Source organism: Hypanus sabinus, chromosome 7 (genome assembly GCF_030144855.1).
Source record: "Hypanus sabinus isolate sHypSab1 chromosome 7, sHypSab1.hap1, whole genome shotgun sequence".
NCBI lineage: Eukaryota > Metazoa > Chordata > Chondrichthyes > Myliobatiformes > Dasyatidae > Hypanus > Hypanus sabinus.
The window spans coordinates 108110016-108129190 of record NC_082712.1 but is presented as its reverse complement, the minus strand read 5'-3'; the positions used below and the strand labels follow the sequence as shown (position 1 = coordinate 108129190).

The 19175-nt window shown below is 45.6% G+C and overlaps 1 protein-coding gene across 1 annotated transcript in view; it reads left to right on the top strand.

Moving 5' to 3' along the window:
* Positions 1 to 17957, top strand: part of LOC132397530 (myosin-binding protein C, cardiac-type-like) — a 172001-nt gene extending 154044 nt beyond the window's left edge. The window contains exons 25-29 of the mRNA XM_059976360.1: positions 2113 to 2252; positions 3066 to 3225; positions 7795 to 7931; positions 9760 to 9980; positions 17936 to 17957. Of these exons, the coding sequence (XP_059832343.1) occupies positions 2113 to 2252; positions 3066 to 3225; positions 7795 to 7931; positions 9760 to 9980; positions 17936 to 17957 (680 nt within the window). The remainder of the gene's footprint in view (positions 1 to 2112; positions 2253 to 3065; positions 3226 to 7794; positions 7932 to 9759; positions 9981 to 17935) is intronic.
* The last annotated feature ends 1218 nt before the right edge of the window (positions 17958 to 19175 follow it).

The window sequence follows — 19175 nt, the reverse complement described above, 5'->3', positions numbered from 1 at the left end:
TCCTCACCCCTGCCTCTGGGGTTAGTGGGCTCTGTGGCTGGGCCTGGGCTGGTCTGCTGCTGGGAGTGTGGCCTGGTGATCTGTGCGATGGAAACCCCACTCTCCTTCTTGGCTTTACACAGCAGGTCTGCCCAGGCCGCCACCTTCCAGGGGTCGCTGAAATCCGTGTCGGACAGCAGCAGGCGTATGTCCTCTGGCAGCTGGTCCAGGAATGCCTGCTCAAACATGAGGCAGGGCTCGTGTCCTTCGGCCAGGGACAGCATCTCATTCATCAAAGCCGACGGTGGCCTGTCCCCCAAACCATCTAGGTGCAGTAAGCGGGCAGCTTGCTCGTGCCGTGAGAGTCTGAAAGTCCTTATGAGCAGGGCTTTGAATTCTGTGTATTTGCCGTCTTCCAGGGGTGACTATATGAACTCCTTAACCTGGGCGGCTATCTCCTGGTCGAGGGAGCTCACCATGTAGTAGTAACGTGTGGCATCTGAGGTTATCTGCCGAATGTGGAATTGGGCTTCTGCTTGCTGGAACCGTAGGTGAGGTCGCAGCATCCAGAAGCTTGGCAGTTTTAATGAAACTGCATGAACAGATGTGGCGTTGTTCATCTCCGGTCCAAATATCGTTTGGGTCGTCGGGGTCACCAATTGTAGCGGTGTGCTACACGCAGTGCTGAAATAACGACACGTAGTCGGTGAGCTGCAGTTGCGAAAGAGGTTTATTCAAACTTTGTGGCCTCGCTTTAAAGCCTTCTTGATCCCGCCTTCCCCGGGCAGGAATGCATATTCACAGTCCCATCCCGCGCGCAGGCTTTTCCCCTTGCTGGTGAAGCAGGCTTGGCGCCCTCTTTGGGACCGGCCTCAATGCTGGCGCGCTACTTTGAGCCGGTTCAAGTGCGCTGGAAAGTGGGTCGCCACAAGCATACCAAAAGCTTTCTTCAACACCCTATCACATGAGATTCCATCTTCAGGGAACTATGCACCATTATTCCTAGACACCCTGTTCTACTGCATTCTTCAATGCCCTATCATTTATCATGGATGTCCTATTTGGATTATTCCTACCAAAATGTAGCACCTCACATTTAACAGCATTAAACTCCATCTGCCATCTTTCAGCCCACTCTTCTAACTGGCCCAAATTTCTCTGCAAGCTTTGAAAACCTACTTCATTATCCACACCACCACCTACCTTAGTGTTATCTGCATACTTACTAATCCAATTTACCACCCCATCATCCAGATCATTAATGTATATGACAAACAACATTGGACCCAGTGCAGATCCCTGAGGCACACCACTAGTGACTGGCCTCCAACCTGACAAACAGTTATCCACCACTACTCTCTGGCATCTCCTATCCAGCCACTGTTGAATCCATTTTACTACTTCAATATTAATACCTAACGATTGAACCTTCCTAACTAACCTTCTGTGCAGAACCTTGTCAAAGGCCTTACTGAAGTCCATATAGACAACATCCACTGCTTTACCCTCGTCAACTTTCCTCGTAACCTCTTCAAAAAATTCAATAAGATTTGTCAAGATTTGTCCCTGTTCCCAACCCAGGGATCTCTGATTCCCATCAGATCTCAGATGGAGGATGGACCAGATGGTGAATGAGCTGCCTGTGCTGCTGGATCCCATGGCAAAACCCCAGGTCGTCCTGATACAACAGGGATTGAGATGCTTGTGGGTGTTTGGGGGGGGGTTGATTCTGACCAGGTTAAACCCCCACCTGCCTGACCTGGTCACAGAACAGATCCCACACTCCCACTCTTTGGGCAACTGGTGCGGAGTTGAGGTGGTGGGGAAGCCAATCAGCGGATTATAGGTTGGTCCTGGGCTCTGGCCAAGGTGGAGGTCACAGATCCAGGCAGGCATGCAGTTGAGTGCTCTGTCCAAGCTGATTGATTGACCTCAGTGGAATATGCACTGCATCTCTGGGATCAGTGGGCACTGCAGGTGTCGGAGTATATGCTGCACAGGGACAGAACTGTTTTCAACTGAAAATGATGTGTATTTTGTAACCATTTTTAATAATATGTAAATGTTGTAAATATGTATATAAATCTTTTTCAAATGAGACAGATACAGAGTGAATCTCCCTCATCTCCACAGACAAACCAGGACCTCCGGTAAATGTGAAGGTAGTGGAGGTGTGGGGGATGAACGTGGCGCTAACATGGCAACCACCCAAGGACAGTGGCAACTGTGAAATCTCTGGCTATACCATCCAGAAGGCCGACAGAAGGACCATGGTGAGGCAGGGAGACAACCTGAGTGCAACAGTTTCAGCTGGGTGCAGGAGCTCTCAGAGCAGGGTCATCCCACCATTCTGGGAAGCTGGGCACAGGCTAGGTCCCGATCATAGTCAGAACAATCCCGCTGTCCCATACTCTTCACTTGCGAGCAGGTGATGGATTGAGGGATTGAGGGAAGAAAGAAATATAGAAGGTGAAAGAGAGGAAGGGGGAAGGGTGTTGGGGACAGAGGGGAGGGTGAGAGAAGGGGTGGAGAGGAGCAAAAAGTGATGGGAGAGAAGGGGATAATGAAAATGGTAGGGGAAAGAGGGTGGGGCAGGGAAGAGGAGAGTGGGGATATGGATAGTTGCATTGAAAGGGATTGGAGGGGATAAGGAAAGGGGGAGGAGTAGAAAGGCAGGAGAAAGAGGACAGGGAGAGTGAGGGGATTTAAAGAGACGATGGGATAGAGAGAAGGAGAGCCAAGGATAAAAGGAAGAGAGAGAGAATGAGAGAGAGAACAGTTTAGCAGCCACTATAATTCTATAGGTCAGGGTTGCAGGACTCAGCTCAGTGGGTGGGGGGGGGGGGGGGGGACTGGGTTCCGTACATCACCTTGTGATACTGTTGTTTAATTTGGTGACCAGGTATAGAGCTGGTGTAGGGGCTAGGAGATAAATTGTCTTGTTCTCATTCTCACCCTTTCTTATCTCTCTACCTGTCTGTGTCCCTCTCTCCCTCTGCTCACAATGCCCGGCCCTTTAACTCCCATCTCTCTACTTCCCCCCTCCAATTCCCCTACACTTCTCCACTCCTATTTGGACTCTCCAGGAGTGGTTCACTGTCTGTGAGCACTACCGGCGCTCCCAGTGCTCAGTGTCAGATCTGGTGGCAGGGAACGAGTATTTCTTCAGGGTCTTCGCTGAGAATCTATGCGGTCTGAGTGATGAAGCTGGTGAGAGCAAGGACAGTGTCTACATCCAGAAACCAGGTAACCCACAGACCCAGTCCTCCCTCATCTGGACTTCAGAGTTAGAGAGCACAGAAATGGGCCTTTCACACCACACTTGAATATTGCGTTCAGTTCTGGTCACCTCGTTACAGGGAAGATGTGGATATAAAGAGGGTGTAGCCTGGATTAGAGAACATGTTTTATGAGGAAAGGTTGAGCAAGCTATTGGGCTTTTCTGTTTTGAGTGAAGGTGACAGACGAAGCCAGGTTGGTAGGAAAGATCAAGGGCTGGAGAAGAAAGAATCTGATAAGAGAAGAGGGGGGGCACAATAGGAGAAAGGGAAGAAGGAGGGACCCAGTGGGAAGGATAAAAGGCGGATGAGAAGAAGTAAAAGGTCAGAGTGAGGAATAGAGGAAGGGGAGAGATTTGTTCACCGGAAGGAGAAATCAATCTTCATGCCAACGGGTTGCAATGTGTCCAAACAGAATATGTGGTGTTGCTCCTTCACCCTGACAGTGGCCTCAATTTCTCACAAGAGGAGGCCATGGACTGACATGTTGGAATGGGATTGGGAATTGGAAATAAATGTTTGGCCAATGGGAAATCCTGCTTGTGCTGGGTGGAGTGGAGGTGCTTGACGAAATGGTCCCAAAATTTACAAGAGGTCTCACCAACGTAGGGAAGGCTGCATCAGGAGCACCAGACACAACAGACAATCCCAGCAGATTCACAGGTGGTGGACTGCCTGCAGTCCTGAACGAGGTGAGGGAGGAGATAACTGTTTATTCCTCTCCAAAGATCTACCTTTATTTTACCTTACAAAATACATAACTTTGAACTTGTCAGGATTAAATTCCTGAGCAACACACAAAATGCTGGAGCAAGTCAGCAAGTCAGGCTGTATCTGTGGCGAGGGATAAACAGTCAGAATCTACATAATCTCTTGTATTTTAGGGTTAATTTCCTTATGTCCAATTTTCCATCCAATCTATATCTTGATGTAACCTTAGACCACTATTCTCACAATCCACACCACCTCCAATTCTGAGTCTCCTGTGGACTTCCTGCATTCACATCCAAGTTATTAACAAACTAGAAACAAGGGTCCCAGCACCATCCTCTGATCACAAGACTTCCAGCAGAAAAGAATCCCAGCAACCTCTGCCTCCCATCACCAAGTCAATTTTGGATCCAATTTGTCAGCTTACTGGAGATCTCAAGGCCTGCAACCTTTTGAATCAGCCTACCACATGGAAAATTCTACAATTTTACCAACCACTGCAGTCAGACCAACTGGCCAATAATTTCCTGTATTTTGCCTCCCTCCCTTCTTTAAGAGTGAAGTAACATTTAGGTTTTTCCAGTCCTCCGGAACCATTCCAATTATTGAAAATTACTAATGCCTCCACAAACTCTTCAGCTATCTCTTGTAGAGTCCTGGGGTGTAGTCAGTCTGGCCCAGATGGCTTCCTTTGGTCGTTCAGCTTTCCAAGCACCTTTTCCTTAATAAAAGCGAGTACACTCACTTCTGCCCCCTTGACACTCTCAATTTTCTGGAAGGCAGATGGTGTCTTCCACAGTGAAGACTGACACAAAATACTTGCTCAGTTTGTCCATTTCTTGTTCTTATTACTACCTCTCCAGCACTAGTGAAGTACAAGCAGTCCAGTGTCCACTTTCGGCTCTCTTTTACTCTTTATATATCTGAAAATAACTTTTGACATCCTGTTCTAGCTTACTTTAATTTTTTCACTCATTATTATTTTTAGTTGCCTTCTGTTGGTTTTTAAAAGCTTGCCAATCCTCTAACTTCTCACTAGTTTATGCTATATGTCACGTCCCCTCAATTGCTTTTATGCTGAGTTTGATTTCCCTTGGCAATCATGGTTGAACCTCCCTTTAGAATGCTGTTTCTTCTTTGAGATGAACCGATGTATGTACTTTGTTAGATCTTTGAAAATTACATCATATTTGTAACTGGGTGTTTCACAAAGCCACGCTTACCATCCTAAATCAATCCCCATCCTGCCCCTTAGTTTTTTCTTTCCAATAGTTTCACAACCACAAGTCAATACTGGGGAAGGTAAAAGCTCCCACATCTCTAATCCTAATATTCTGACAACTGCGTCATTTATGGAGAAATACAGCGCGGAAATAGGCTTTTCGGCCCAATTGGTACACACGAGACAGTCTTCTCCCAACTAGTCCCAACTGCCTGCATTCAGCCCATAACTCCTCAAGCCCTCCCGAAATGTATCTAAGCAAGTGCCTCTTAAACGTTGCAACTGAACCCAGCTCGACCCTTCCCTGGCCCCTCATTGCAGGTTTAATGTTGTAACTGAACCCAGCTCGACCCTTCCCTGGCCCCTCATTGCAGGTTGAATGTTGTAACTGAACCCAGCTTGACCCTTCCCTGGCCCCTCATTGCAGGTTGAATGTTGTAACTGAACCCAGCTCGACCTTTCCCCGGCCCCTCATTGCAGGTTTAATGTTGTAACTGAACCCAGCCCGACCCTTTCCCGGCCCCTCATTGCAGGTTTAATGTTGTAACTGAACCCAGCTCGACCTTTCCCCGGCCCCTCATTGCAGGTTTAATGTTGTAACTGAACCCAGCCCGACCCTTTCCCGGCCCCTCATTGCAGGTTTAATGTTGTAACTGAACCCAGCTCGACCTTTCCCCGGCCCCTCATTGCAGGTTTAATGTTGTAACTGAACCCAGCCTGACCCTTTCCCGGCCCCTCATTGCAGGTTGAATGTTGTAACTGAACCCAGCTCGACCCTTCCCTGCCCCCTCATTGCAGGTTGAATGTTGTAACTGAACCCAGCTCGACCCTTCCCCGGCCCCTCAATGCAGGTTGAATGTTGTAACTGAACCCAGCTCGACCCTTCCCCGCCCCCTCATTGCAGGTTTAATGTTGTAACTGAACCCAGCTCGACCCTTTCCCGGCCCCTCATTGCAGGTTGAATGTTGTAACTGAACCCAGCTCGACCCTTCCCCGGCCCCTCAATGCAGGTTGAATGTTGTAACTGAACCCAGCTCGACCCTTCCCCGCCCCCTCATTGCAGGTTGAATGTTGTAACTGAACCCAGCTCGACCCTTCCCCGCCCCCTCATTGCAGGTTGAATGTTGTAACTGAAACCAGCTCGACCCTTCCCCGGCCCCTCAATGCAGGTTGAATGTTGTAACTGAACCCAGCTCGACCCTTCCCCGCCCCCTCAATGCAGGTTGAATGTTGGGACACTTCCTTGGCCCCTCAGTTAGGGTGTGTACTATCTTTTTGTGTAACAAAGTAATCTCTTGGGTCTAGACTACTCAACAGGTATATGGAGGACTTTGTATATGGGAGGCAGGGTTTAAGGGTCGGCACAACATTGTGGGCTGAAGGGCCTGTACTGTGCTGTACTATTCTATGTCCTATGTCTCTTTTAAATCTCTCCCTTTTTATCTTTTACCTTTGTCCACTTGTTCTGCACTCTTCGACCCTGGGGAAGAAACTATAACTGTCCATCCTATTCGTACTGCTCATGATTCTGTGAGGATACCCCTCATTCTCCTGTACTGTACTCCAAGAATAACGATCCAGCAAGGCCAACCTCAGACCCTCTAGTTTAGTCTGTGTAGCTGCTCCTTTATCTCCCACTGGTTTAGTACCTGTAGTAAAATCACTTTCTTTCTAAATTTGACTTATTTCATGAGCAGTCCTTGATTACTGAACTGATGTATGTCCCAATCAATTTTGCGAAGCTGTCTGCTCTTTTACCTTCCTTTTATAACATCTAAAACTTTATACTCTGGGACTCCGAGCTGCCAGCCTTGCCCTTCTTTCACTGATAGCTGTGATCACAATGATACTGTGTTCCCCATGATGATCAATGCTCAAAGATCATCAGTTCTAGCTGTCCGCTGCCCTGCATTTAAATAATTTCTGTTTTGTGACCAGTCCTCCTTCCATCCCAACCACGGGTATCGCAAAATGCTGAAGATGCTGGAAATCTGAAACATGGGATCAGTTAGTCAGGCAGCATCTGTGGAGAGAAAAGCAGATTTAATCGCCTTTCATCAAACATTGTAAGGGCTGGGGCCCAGAGTTCTGTGTTAAACAAGGTTAAAGGCAGGACTGGGCAACGGACTGGACTGAACCCAACAATCAGACATAATGCATTCCACCCCAGTCTTCGCCATGAATGTAAATTCCCATATCATAATCATAGAAAACAGCTGCAGAGAAACAGGTTCTTCAGCCCATTCAGTCCATACTGGCCTGGTCTTCTACCTAGTCCCATCTACTTCACCTGGACCATATCCCTCCATACCCCTCTCATCCATGTACCTTTCCAAACCTTTCTTCCATGTTACAGTTGAATCAACATTTAGCACTGTTCATTCCAGCCTCACACCTCCCTCTGTGAAGATGTTCCCTTTAAACACGAGTAATGGGAATTGCCTTATAAAGTGTCCCATGGGTTGGAAAGGTGAGGCTTGCTACAGAGGGTAATCCAGCTCCCCTCCACTCCAGATCAAGATTTGGATTGTGGAGGTTACCCAGCTGAGGAAGACACCAGCTCTGCCAGACTCTAAACAGGTTTCTTTCCGCTATCTCTGGCAGGGACAGACTACAAGCCACCCAGCTACAAGCAACACGACTTCAGTGAGCCGCCCAAGTTCACCCGCCCACTTGTTAATCGCTCCGTCATCTGTGGGTACAACGCCACCCTCAGCTGTGCCCTTCGCGGCACCCCCAAGGTACTAGACTACCGAGACACAGAGTGCCTGGAACAGAGTGGCCAGTGAATTAAACCCTCTCTCCCTCATCTCTCTCTCTCCCACCCCCTTGCTCCCTCTCTGCCTCTCCCTCACTATGTCTCTCTTAATAGACAATAGGTGCCGTAGACCATTCGGCCCTTTGAGCCTACACTGCCATTCTGAAATCATGGCTGATCATCTACTATCAATACCCGGTTCCTGCCTTGTCCCCATATCCCTTGATTCCCTTATCCATAAGATACCTATCTAGCTCCTTCTTGAAAGCATTCAGAGAATTGGCCTCCACTGCCTTCCAGACCCCCTCAACTCTCTGGGAGAAGAAGTTTGTCCTTAACTCTGTCCTAAAGGACCTACCCCTTATTCTCAAACCATGCCCCCTGGTACTGGACTCTCTCAGCATCTGGAACATATTTCCTACCTCTATCTTGTCCAATCCCTTAATAATCTTACATGTTGCAATCAGATCTGCTCTCAATCTCCTTAATTCCAGCATGTACAAGCCCAGTCTCTCTAACCTCTCTGCGTAAGACAGTCCGGACATCCCAGGAACTAACCTTGTGAATCTACGCTGCACTCCCTCTACAGCCAGGATGTCCTTCCTTAACCCTGGAGACCAAAACTGTACACAATACTCCAGGTGTGGTCTCACCAGGGCCCTGTACAAATGCAAAAGGATTTCCTTGCTCTTGTACTCAATTCCCTTTGTAATAAAGGCCAACATTCCATTAGCCTTCTTCACTGCCTGTTGCACTTGCTCATTCACCTTCAGTGACTGATGAACAAGGACTCCGAGATCTCTTTGTATTGCTCCCTTACCCAACTCTACACCGTTCAGATAATAATCTGCCTTCCTGTTCTTACTCCCAAAGTAGATAACCTCACACTTATTCACATTAAACGTCATTTGCCAAGTATCTGCCCACTCACCCAGCCTATCCAAGTCACCCTGAATTCTCCTAACATCCTCATCACATGTCACACTGCCACCCAGTTTAGTATCATCAGCAAACTTGCTGATGTTATTCTCAATGCCTTCATCTAAATTGTTGATGTAAATCGTAAACAGCTGTGGTCCCAATACCAAGCACTGTGGCACCCCACTAGTCACCACCTGCCATTCCGAGAAACACCCATTCACCGTTACCCTTTGCTTTCTATCTGCCAACCAGTTTTCTCTCCATGTCAATGTCTTCCCCCCCAATGCCATGAGCTCTGATTTTACCCACCAATCTCCTATGTGGGACCTTATCAAATGCCTTCTGAAAATCAAGGTACACCACATCCACTGGATCTCCCTTGTCTAACTTCCTGGTTACATCCTCGAAGAACTCCAACAGATTAGTCAAGCATGATTTGCCCTTGGTAAATCCATGCTGGCTCGGCCCAATCCTATCACTGCTATTTAGATATGCTCTCTCTTTCTCTCTCTCTGCCCCTCACTCCATTTCTCTCCCACTCCCTCTTTCTGTCTCTCCCCTCTCCATGTCTTTCTCTCCCTCACTCTCTCCTATCCCTCTCAATCCTTTAATCCTTTTTATCTCTCCCCTCTTTTACTCTTTCTGCCCCCCTTTCACTTCCTGTCCCTGCCCTTCACTCCCTCTCTCCCCCTTCCCTGTCATTCCCCTTTCTCACTCCAACTCTCCCCCTCTCGCTCTTCTTCACCTCGCTCTGTCTTCACCTCTCTCCCTGCTCTTTCACTCTCTCACCTCCTTTCCATCTTTCTCACTCCCTCTCTCTCCTCTCCTTTCTCCTCTTCATCAGTTCCTTCACATTTTCGCATTCTTCTTCTCCCTTCTGCAACTCCAAGCCCAAGGTGACATGGTATAAGAACCAGCTGGACCTGTCGACTGATGCCCGCTACAGGACGTTCTGTAACCACGGGGTGCTGACACTGGAGATCCGGAAGCCATGTCTCTTTGATGCTGGGACCTACTGCTGCAAGGCCATCAACAACCTCGGGGAGGCAGAGAGCGAATGCAGACTGGAGGTCCGAGGTAGGAATACACTCACCAGCAGGGCCAGGCACAGGTCCGTCGGTGCACTCATGGCAGAAAAGCACCCATGTATATGCGGGCCTCTCAGGGGCTCCAGATGTCCCAGCTCTCCAGCAGCCAGTGTAGTCCATGGTAATGCAGTTCATTTGTGCAGAGCAAGCTCGGTGGGACGATCCGCTGCCCACCACCTCCCCCCGTTACTGTCAGCTGAGTGGTCAGGGTACAAATGGCTGGGAGACCCTCCGAACCCGAGGAGACAGTGGGAGGGACACTGGGCTGAACAAAATCCATTTTACAGTACTGCAATCAGCTGGCAACTAGGACTGGTGCTCAGAGCATTGGTCAGTACGCAATATCGCAGTTACAGTTGTTGCTGAGAGGAAGAGGTGACAGCCCGACGGGCTATTGTGTTGAAGTTTCAAAAGTGATAAAAAAGATGAAAGAGCATGGGGTATTGCAGGATTGATCAGGGAGGAACATCACTGCAATACTCAGGGAGGATGCCCTGGAAGATTCTTCAAATGAGGCCACTAGTAGAACTCAGAAATAAGAACGGGTTGATCACTTTGCTGGTGTAGTACTCATCTGTCAAATGTACATCTAATGCGCATTACTTTCTCTGCACAGATCCCACTGACAGTACTTACTCAGTACTGCTCCCTCCCAGTGTGACGCTCCTTTGTACCACCCATCCCACAGTGTGACGCTCCCTGGGTACCATCCCCACAGCGTGACGCTCCCTCAATACTAAACCCCCTCCACAGTGACACTCTCTCAGTACCACCCTTCCCACACTGTGACACTCCCTCAGTACTATTCCTCCCACGGTGTGACGCTCCCTCAGTACTACACCCCCCCCCCCCCCCCCATTACCCTCTTTATGTAAAGTCTCATGCATGCCTGTATTTGTTCTCTGGAACTTGCATGGCCTTTCATGATGATGATGATGATAGTACATGATCCTGTGCTTCCCCAATCAGCATCTTCACATTCAAGTTAAGCATTCTCAACTTGACATAGATTAACTAAGTTCCAATGGAGAAATACAACGCTCAGATCTCCCCTCTATCCTCTTCAGAACGTCAGACTTGCACAAATCATTTCCTATTTTTCTGAAACCCTCTGAAAACAGGCCCCTCCCATTGTGCCCCCCCACTGAATAACTCCTGCTGCTAAGGCTCAATTGAATAAAGCTTCACTGCCTTACCCCAGCTTCAGAAACTTTCAGTTTGTGTAACTATCTCTTTCAAAGCACTTTATGAAATGTCTCTGAAAATACTGTTACATTGCATCTATCACACCAACCTTCTAAAACACGATTACCCCTCACTCAACTATAGTGATTTGCTGAATCTCAGCACATTTTCAGTGTTCACTTACCATACCTTTAGTAACAGTTCAGAGCATCTCTCACGGCTGATTCACAGATGTTTAAGTTCTTTCTCTCCTACTGAACAGCTGGATAATATTCATCAATTTCAAGTCCAGTGGGAGGTTTCTTGAATTTTGCGAATTCTGGAAGATCACCCCTAATGCATCCACAATTTCAGTGGATCTTAAATTCCCTGAAATACAGGGCATTTGGTCTAACTGATTTGGCATTGCTAACACCATTATTTTCTCCAGTCCTTTATAATAGCAATAAACAATGTTTCTCATTCTCATTTGGACCCTTGGTTCCCAAAATTTCTAGTATCTTCCTTGTGAGTTTTACTTGTACCCATTCTACCACCTACATGGCTTCACAAGCTACTTCCTTGTGTGCACCCTACTAGAATCCCTGACCCTCCATGAACTGTCTACGAAGAGACAAGCTATTACCCGGGAAAGGAGCCTGCGCTAGCCAGGTGTTCCTCGTGGTCCTGATCTCCACACATCCGTGGGGTCCTCCTTATCCACGATAGTTGCTCTCCGGTTTCTGAAGACTTATCAGCCCTACTCTCTCCATGTTCTTTATCAATTAAACTCATGGATCTCCATCCCATTGGCTCAAAGTCACCTGACCTATCTGGGTCACCTTCTTTCTGGTTCTTGTCCAGGGCTACAACCAACATTGCATCATGGTTCTGCCCACCCAGCCTTGTGTATCTGTGTCTTTCAACTCTGACTGGTCCAAACCATTTATGATGTGACCCAGTCAGTCTAATGAGATTACAGATTGCTTCTTAGGTAGGTCTGGCATCTTACATATTAACTAGTTACTCATCTGAGAATGGTCTCAGGTTTAGCAGGTCATTACCTGGAGCTCCTTGCTCTGATTAGATTGTCCCAGAACAAGTATCAGTTCAGAGTCCACAAAATGGGGGGTAACAAAGACAGCTGGTTTGTCTGATTCCCCTGTCCTTGATCTTGTAGCGGTGTGCTACACGCAGCGCTAAAATTACGACACGGAGTTGGTAACTGCAGTCGAAGAAAAAACTTTATTCGAAAACTTCAGCCTCACTTTTAAGCCTCTGTCAACCGGCCCCCCATGGCGCAGAGGCTCCAAAGCTCTGTGCTCGCAAACCCTCGTAGGCTATCTAATTGTGAGTTGGTTCGGATACGGTCCACAAAATGGGGGGTAACAAAGACAGCTGGTTTGTCTGATTCCCCTGTCCTTGATCTGTCAAATCCACTAATTACATGCTGTAGTTTCTTCTGGCCAACATCGCCCTCCTCTTGACCCAAAGATATTTATCTTAGGATCATTATCCCCTTCTCATTCAGTTGACTGCCCCTAGGACTGTCATGGAACCCCAGTAGGTGTGCAACACTTACATTTTATAAATAATATTAATATTTACTACCTAATTTCAACCACTTTATACTGACATTTGTCTCTGCTGTTTCAAGAAAGCTTCATCCTCTATTTTCTTTCCATTATTTGAGCCTTCCACCTTCTTAGTTGAAGATGATGAGAGACATTGATCGTGTGGATAGTCAGGAGGCTTTTTCCCAGTGCTGAAATGGTTAACATGAGAGGACACAGTTTTAAGGTGCTGGGGAGTAGATACAGAGGAGATGTCAGGGGTAAATTTTTACTCAGAGAGTGGTTAGAGCATGGAATAGGCTGCTGGCAACGGTGGTGGAGGCAGATATGATAGATACATGGGGCTTAGAAAAATAGGGGGCTATGGGGAACCCGAGGTAATTTCTGAAATAAGTACATGTTCGGCACAGCATTGTGAGTCAAGGGCCTGTATTGTTCTGTAGGTTTTCTATGCTTCTAAGAAAGCTACACCTATTTTTTTCAATCACATTTCACACAACTGTGGGATTTTTTTGTTTTGTTTTCTGCTCCTATATCTTATGGTCTTATAAGGTATGGGGTGAAAGCAGGGGAATAGGGATGACTGGAAGAATTGGATCAGCCCATGATTGGATGGCAGAGCCGACTCAATGGGCTAAATGGCCTACTTCTGCTCCTGTATCTTATGGTCTTATGGTTTTTGGGGAGTTTAATCTAATTTGGTAGGCGGGGCTTTCTCTCTGAACCTTGGAAGATTCAATGAGAAAAACAAAGCGGCAGGAAGTTGGAAAAGTAGGTGAGGTATATGTACTGCAGAAATAAAGGCAAAGATCTAAACTGCGACAAAGTATGGAAACACGATCTACAACCAGTGGCCACTTTATTGCTCGTGAATGCAAATATCTAATCAGCCAATCGGCATTTCAATGCATAAAAGCATGCAGGCATGGTCAAAAGGTTCAGTTGTTGTTCAGACCAAACATCAGAATGGGGAAGAAATGTGGTGCAAGTGACTTTGACTATGGGATGATTGTTGGTGTCAGATGGGGTGGTTTGAGTATCTAAGAAACTACTGGACTCTTGGGACTGTCATACATAAATCTCTGGAGTTTACAGAGAATGGTGCAAAAACAAACAAAAACCATCCAGTGAGCGGCAGTTCTGTGAGCAGACTGGAGAGCAGCAGTACCTCAAATAAACAAGCAAGACAACAGTAGTGTGCAGTACGGCATCTCTGGATGGACATGTTGGACCTTGAAGTGGAAGGGACACAGCAGCAGAAGACCAGGAACATACACTAATGAAGTGGCTACTAAGTTTAATTAAAGAGATGTATGGCTGAAGGGTGACTGGAACTGAGAGCTAACTATGGAAAAATATTAGAAAGGGCAGACAACAAGGATACTTAGTGTTATTCCAGATGACCAGCATAATATTGCACACAGCATAAATCAGGAAATTTAAGATACAGGTGTTAAACAGCAATCATTCAGAACTTCCATCTACACGTAGGCTGGTCATACCATCTTAGCAGTAAAAATGAAGGTGACAGATGTGTACAAAATGGCTTCCAACACTAAAGTGCTGAGGAACCAAGTAGGGAAAAGATCATTTAGATTCTCTTACGTACAATGTAGCTGAGGAACTGTGGCAGGGGGCAGTTTTCAGATTTCTGGATCCCTTCTGGGGAAGGTACGACCTGTACAAAAAGGACAGGTTACATCTAAAACTGAAGGAAGCCAATATCCTTGAAGAGAGGTTTGCCAGAGCTGTTTGGAGGAGATTAAACTAATTTGACAGGGGAATGGGAACCAAAGTGATAGGTTTGAGGATAGGGCAGTTGGTATACAAGTCAATGCAGTGTGTAGTGAGAGTGTGAGGAAGGACAAGTAGATGATAGGGCAAAATTGCAGTCAGTGGGATGAGTTGAAGTGTGACATGGGGGAAAAATCAAAAAGGGTGATACATGTGGGATGGAAGGTGTTATATTTGAATGCACGTATCTACAGAATAGCTTGTAGCACAGTTAGAGAATGGCAGGTATGACATTGCAGGCATTACTGAATCATGGATGAAAAATTATCATGGGAACGTAACATCCAGGGACACCCTTGTATCAAAAGCACAGGCAGGTGTGCAGATGGGGTGGAGTGGCTCTGTTGGTAAAAACAATTAAAACATGTCCTTAGAAAGAGGTGACATAGGATCAGAAGATGTAGAATCCTCATGGGTAGAGTTCAGAAGCTGATGGGAGTTACATATAGGTCCTTGAACAGTAGCCAGGATGTGGGATATAAATAACAATGGGAAATATAAAAGGCATGTAAAAAGGATAATGATACAATAGTCATAGGGATTTCAATATGGAGGTCAATTGGGAAAATCAGGGTGGTGCTAGATCCCAAGAGAGGAAATTTGTAGAATGGCTACTAAATAGTTTTTAGAGCAGCTTGTGTTTGAGCCCACTAGGGGAAAGGCACCTGGATTGAATATTGTGTAATGAACCAGATTTGATTAGGGAGCTTAAGGTAGAGGAGCTTTTAGGAGCCAATGATCATTATGTAATTCACTCTACAGTTTGAGAGTGGGAAGGTAAAGCCAGATGTACAAGTGGAGTAAAGGGAACTAGAGACATGAGAGAGGAGCTGGTCAAAGTTGACTGGAAAGGGATACTATCAGGGATGATGGCAGAGCAGCAATAGCTGGGGTTTCCTGGAGTAATTTGGAAGGCACAGGACAGATACAGTTTCAAGAAAAAGTTTGTGAACCCTTTGCAATTACCTAGTTTTCTGCATTAAATACTCATAAAATCTGGTCTGATCTTCATTTAAGTCACAATAATAGACAAACAGAATCTGTCTAAAATATCACACACAAGCAATTATACTTCTCTTATTACTGAGTATACCATTTAAACAATCACAGTCCAGGTTCAAAAAATGTGAACCTCTGGGATTTTGGAGGTATGGGTTGTTTAGATGCCTTGCCCTATAAAAAAGACACATAAACAGATCTTAAGAAAGATCTGTTTATGTGCACCCTGCCTCAATTGAAAGAACTTTTAGAGAACCTTGGAAGAAGAACTGTGGAGGTGCTTGGAGTTGGAAAACGCTACAAAAGCATTTCTAAAGACCTGAGTGCTCATCAGTCCACAGTAAAAGGAATTGTCTTCAAATGGAGGAAATTCAGTCCTATTGCTGCTCTCCCTAGGGATCGGTGTCCTGCAGTAATGCTGAAGGGAGATGGAAAAAAAAACAAGGGTAAGAAAGAAAGAGACAGGTGAATGACCATGGAAAGGAAGCGTGGGATAAGAGGTGTCCAACCATTTTGAACATCTAGTGATGCTCAACAACACTACGTCCTTCTCTGCATAACTTAACACCCCATTATTATTCTTAATACTTTTAACTTCTTACTTGACTTTTCTTTTACTTCTAAAGTAGTGAAAGAAATCCCTTGGTGTCATTCTTAGCATTATCAGCAATATCCTTCTCAACCCACCTTTTGGCAATCTGATTTTCTCTCTTGACTATGGCTCTCATATTTTCACATCCCCCACAGTTAACATCACGAGTATTTTTCCTATATGCCTTACGTAGCTGTCTTTAGTTTTAAAAAAAGTATTCATCCATGTAGTTGAGCTATTGTTTTCATTGCTTCTCTTGACCATGGGTATGAACATTTCCTGCACTGCATGTATTACCTATTTAAGTCAACTCCATTGTTCCTTAACTAGCTCAATGTCAAGCAGTTCTTTCCAGTTTACATTCTGAAGCCTTTGCCATATCTGCTCAAAGTTTGCCGTTTTGGAATTCACTTTAATGGCTGTGCTTTTTAATGATATATTCTCCCAAAAAATCTTTGAGACTAACAATGTAATGATCATTTGTTCCTAAAGGCTCAACAATTTCCGTACTCAAAATTTTATCCCGATTGTTCCAGAATGTCAAACCTAGACAGGCTTCTCCTCTATTTACATACTGCGTCAAAACAAAACAATCATTCACTTTCTGGTAATCCATTAGTCACTGGGATCTCCCTCTCAATATTTGGAAAATTAGTCAACCATAACTATAACATCACCCTCAGAGCTTGATTTTCTAATAATCCGATAGAGTTGCTTGTGTTACATATCCCGTAACTGGATAACTCACCAGCAAAGATAGAGAGGTCCGTTGGAGTCTGATGGCACTATTTTCAAACGTTTTATTCAAAAGGGGAGCACAAAAAACAGGGTTAATAGAGACATTCAGATCGTATATGTCAGTAAAACTCAATCTAAAACGCGGGTATAGCAATAATCATCATTATGAAATAATCTCGACTGTTGTCTAGGGGACAGTATATTGTCCGTTGGAAATATAAAAGTCACTCAGAAGTCTGCAGACTTTTGCCCTCCGGCTAGGTTTCACGTGTTTTAGAGGGATCGGTGAGAACGAAAAAGGAGACTTGCCCGTGTCTTTATGATCACTCCGTTAAAATCAGGGGAGCGTTGGTTTTTCCCGTTGTTAGTTCGAAGTCCTTCTCGGTAGTATCAGCCACCCGCTCCCCAGGCAAGGGGGTTAGGAGCACACGTGGCGTTGAGTGGCTTCCAGCTCTCCTAGGAGCATTGAGCGAGCAAGTTCCTCTGGTGCATCGTTGGGGTACTGCCTCCTGCAGTCCGCTTTTATCTTTACTTGCAGAGTTGTAGCTGCAAGTAGGGGGATGCAATCTCCCTCCCCCACTGCCCGAGGGTGTTCATGTCCATGCTTGCTGTCACGTAATAGGGACACACAGGTGCCTCTAAGAACAATGGTCAGAACCGTTGCATTGTCTCTCACTTCCGAGACCCGAATTAATAGCGATCTTGCGATTCTCCGGAAGGAGGGGGCTGCTCCCGCTCCTTCGGCCCCTCAGAGCTGTGGTACCTTCATAACACTTGTTAAAATCACTGTCCGCATTAGGGGGTCTATAAATATACACCCAATGTTATTCCTTTCAATTCTCACCCAGGTATCTTTACCAAGTCTCCACTCATTCTCTATCATAAGCAGCCTTGTGTTTAAATTTTTCCACCTTGGAGAAAAGGTGTACTGGGTACACCTCCAGCTCTACGATCTTGCCCATCTTTCCTAAGTAAAGTATATCCTTTAACATTATATTCATCATCCTTTGCGGTCAGCCTGGTCTCAGTTATCACTATTATATCATACTTATACATATTACACGCGAAAAATTCCAGTTCGTTTATTTTATTCTTAATACCGCTTGCATTTTTACAGGTCATCCTTCATCTATTACTGATGTTTTACATCCTACTCCAACCTATTTTTATATTCTTGAAGCTTATAATTGGTTTATGTCCTAATCTGTTATTCTCCACTATGGTGTTTAAACAGATAAGCTGCCCTGTTCTAAGTTCCCCTTCCCCTCATTCCCTAGCTTAAACAGATCTCAACTAACTGAAGCATACGCCTGCCCACTACATTAGTGCCCCTCTGCTTCAAGTGCAAGATGTCCTGGCAGAACAGGTTCCATCTGCCCCAAAAGAAACCCAATGTCCCATAAACTTCTGCCCCTTTAACCTACAGCATGATTTGAGCCACACATTAAATCTTCTAATCTCCTCTATCTCACCTGGACGTGTATGGCACAGACAAAACTTCCAAGGAAACCACCTCTGTCCCTAAGCTTCCCACCTAGCTCTTTAAATTTGTCTTGCAGAACTGACACCCTGCCCTTACCCAAGTCATTTGTTCTGATGTGGACAATGATTAGATAAGCAAAGCTCTGGAAAATTGCAAATGTCACTCCACTGTTGAAGGATGGGAGGCAGAAGGAAGGACATTATAATTCAGTTAACCTGACTTCAGTGGTTCAGAAGACGTTGGAGTCTGTTACTAAGAATAAAGTTTTGGGGTACTTGGAGGCACATGATAAAGTGGGTCAAAGTCAGCATGCCTTCCTTAAGGTGAAATCTTGTGTGACAAATCTGTTGGAATTTTTTGAGGAAATAACATAGAAACATAGAAAACCTACAGCATAATACAGGCCCTATGGCCCACGATGCTGTGCCGACCGTGTACTCACTTTAGAAAGTACCTCTGGTTAGCCATAGCCCTCTATTTTTCTATAACAATCAGTGCAGTCACAGGGGAATTAGTGGATGGTGCTTACTTGAATTTTCAGAAGGCCTTTGACAAGGTATCACGTGTAAAGCTGCTTAACAGGAGCACATGGTATTAGAGGAAAGATACCAGCAGAGGTAGAAGATTGACTGACTAGCTGGAGGCAAACAGAATAAAGGGGGAAATTGGTGGGATTGTGAAGACAATAAAATGAGTTAGTAATTTGAGTAAATGTGTGGTTTGTGGTTGGCAGAAAGTTGGTCAAAGTGAGTCAAAGGGCCTGTTTCTATACTGTAACACTTTGACTCTAATGTTGGTAGCGGTGTTCGTTGTTTGGGAAACCACAGGCAATGGCGAGATTTAAAGGAATTGTATATAAATTAAATGCATTGCA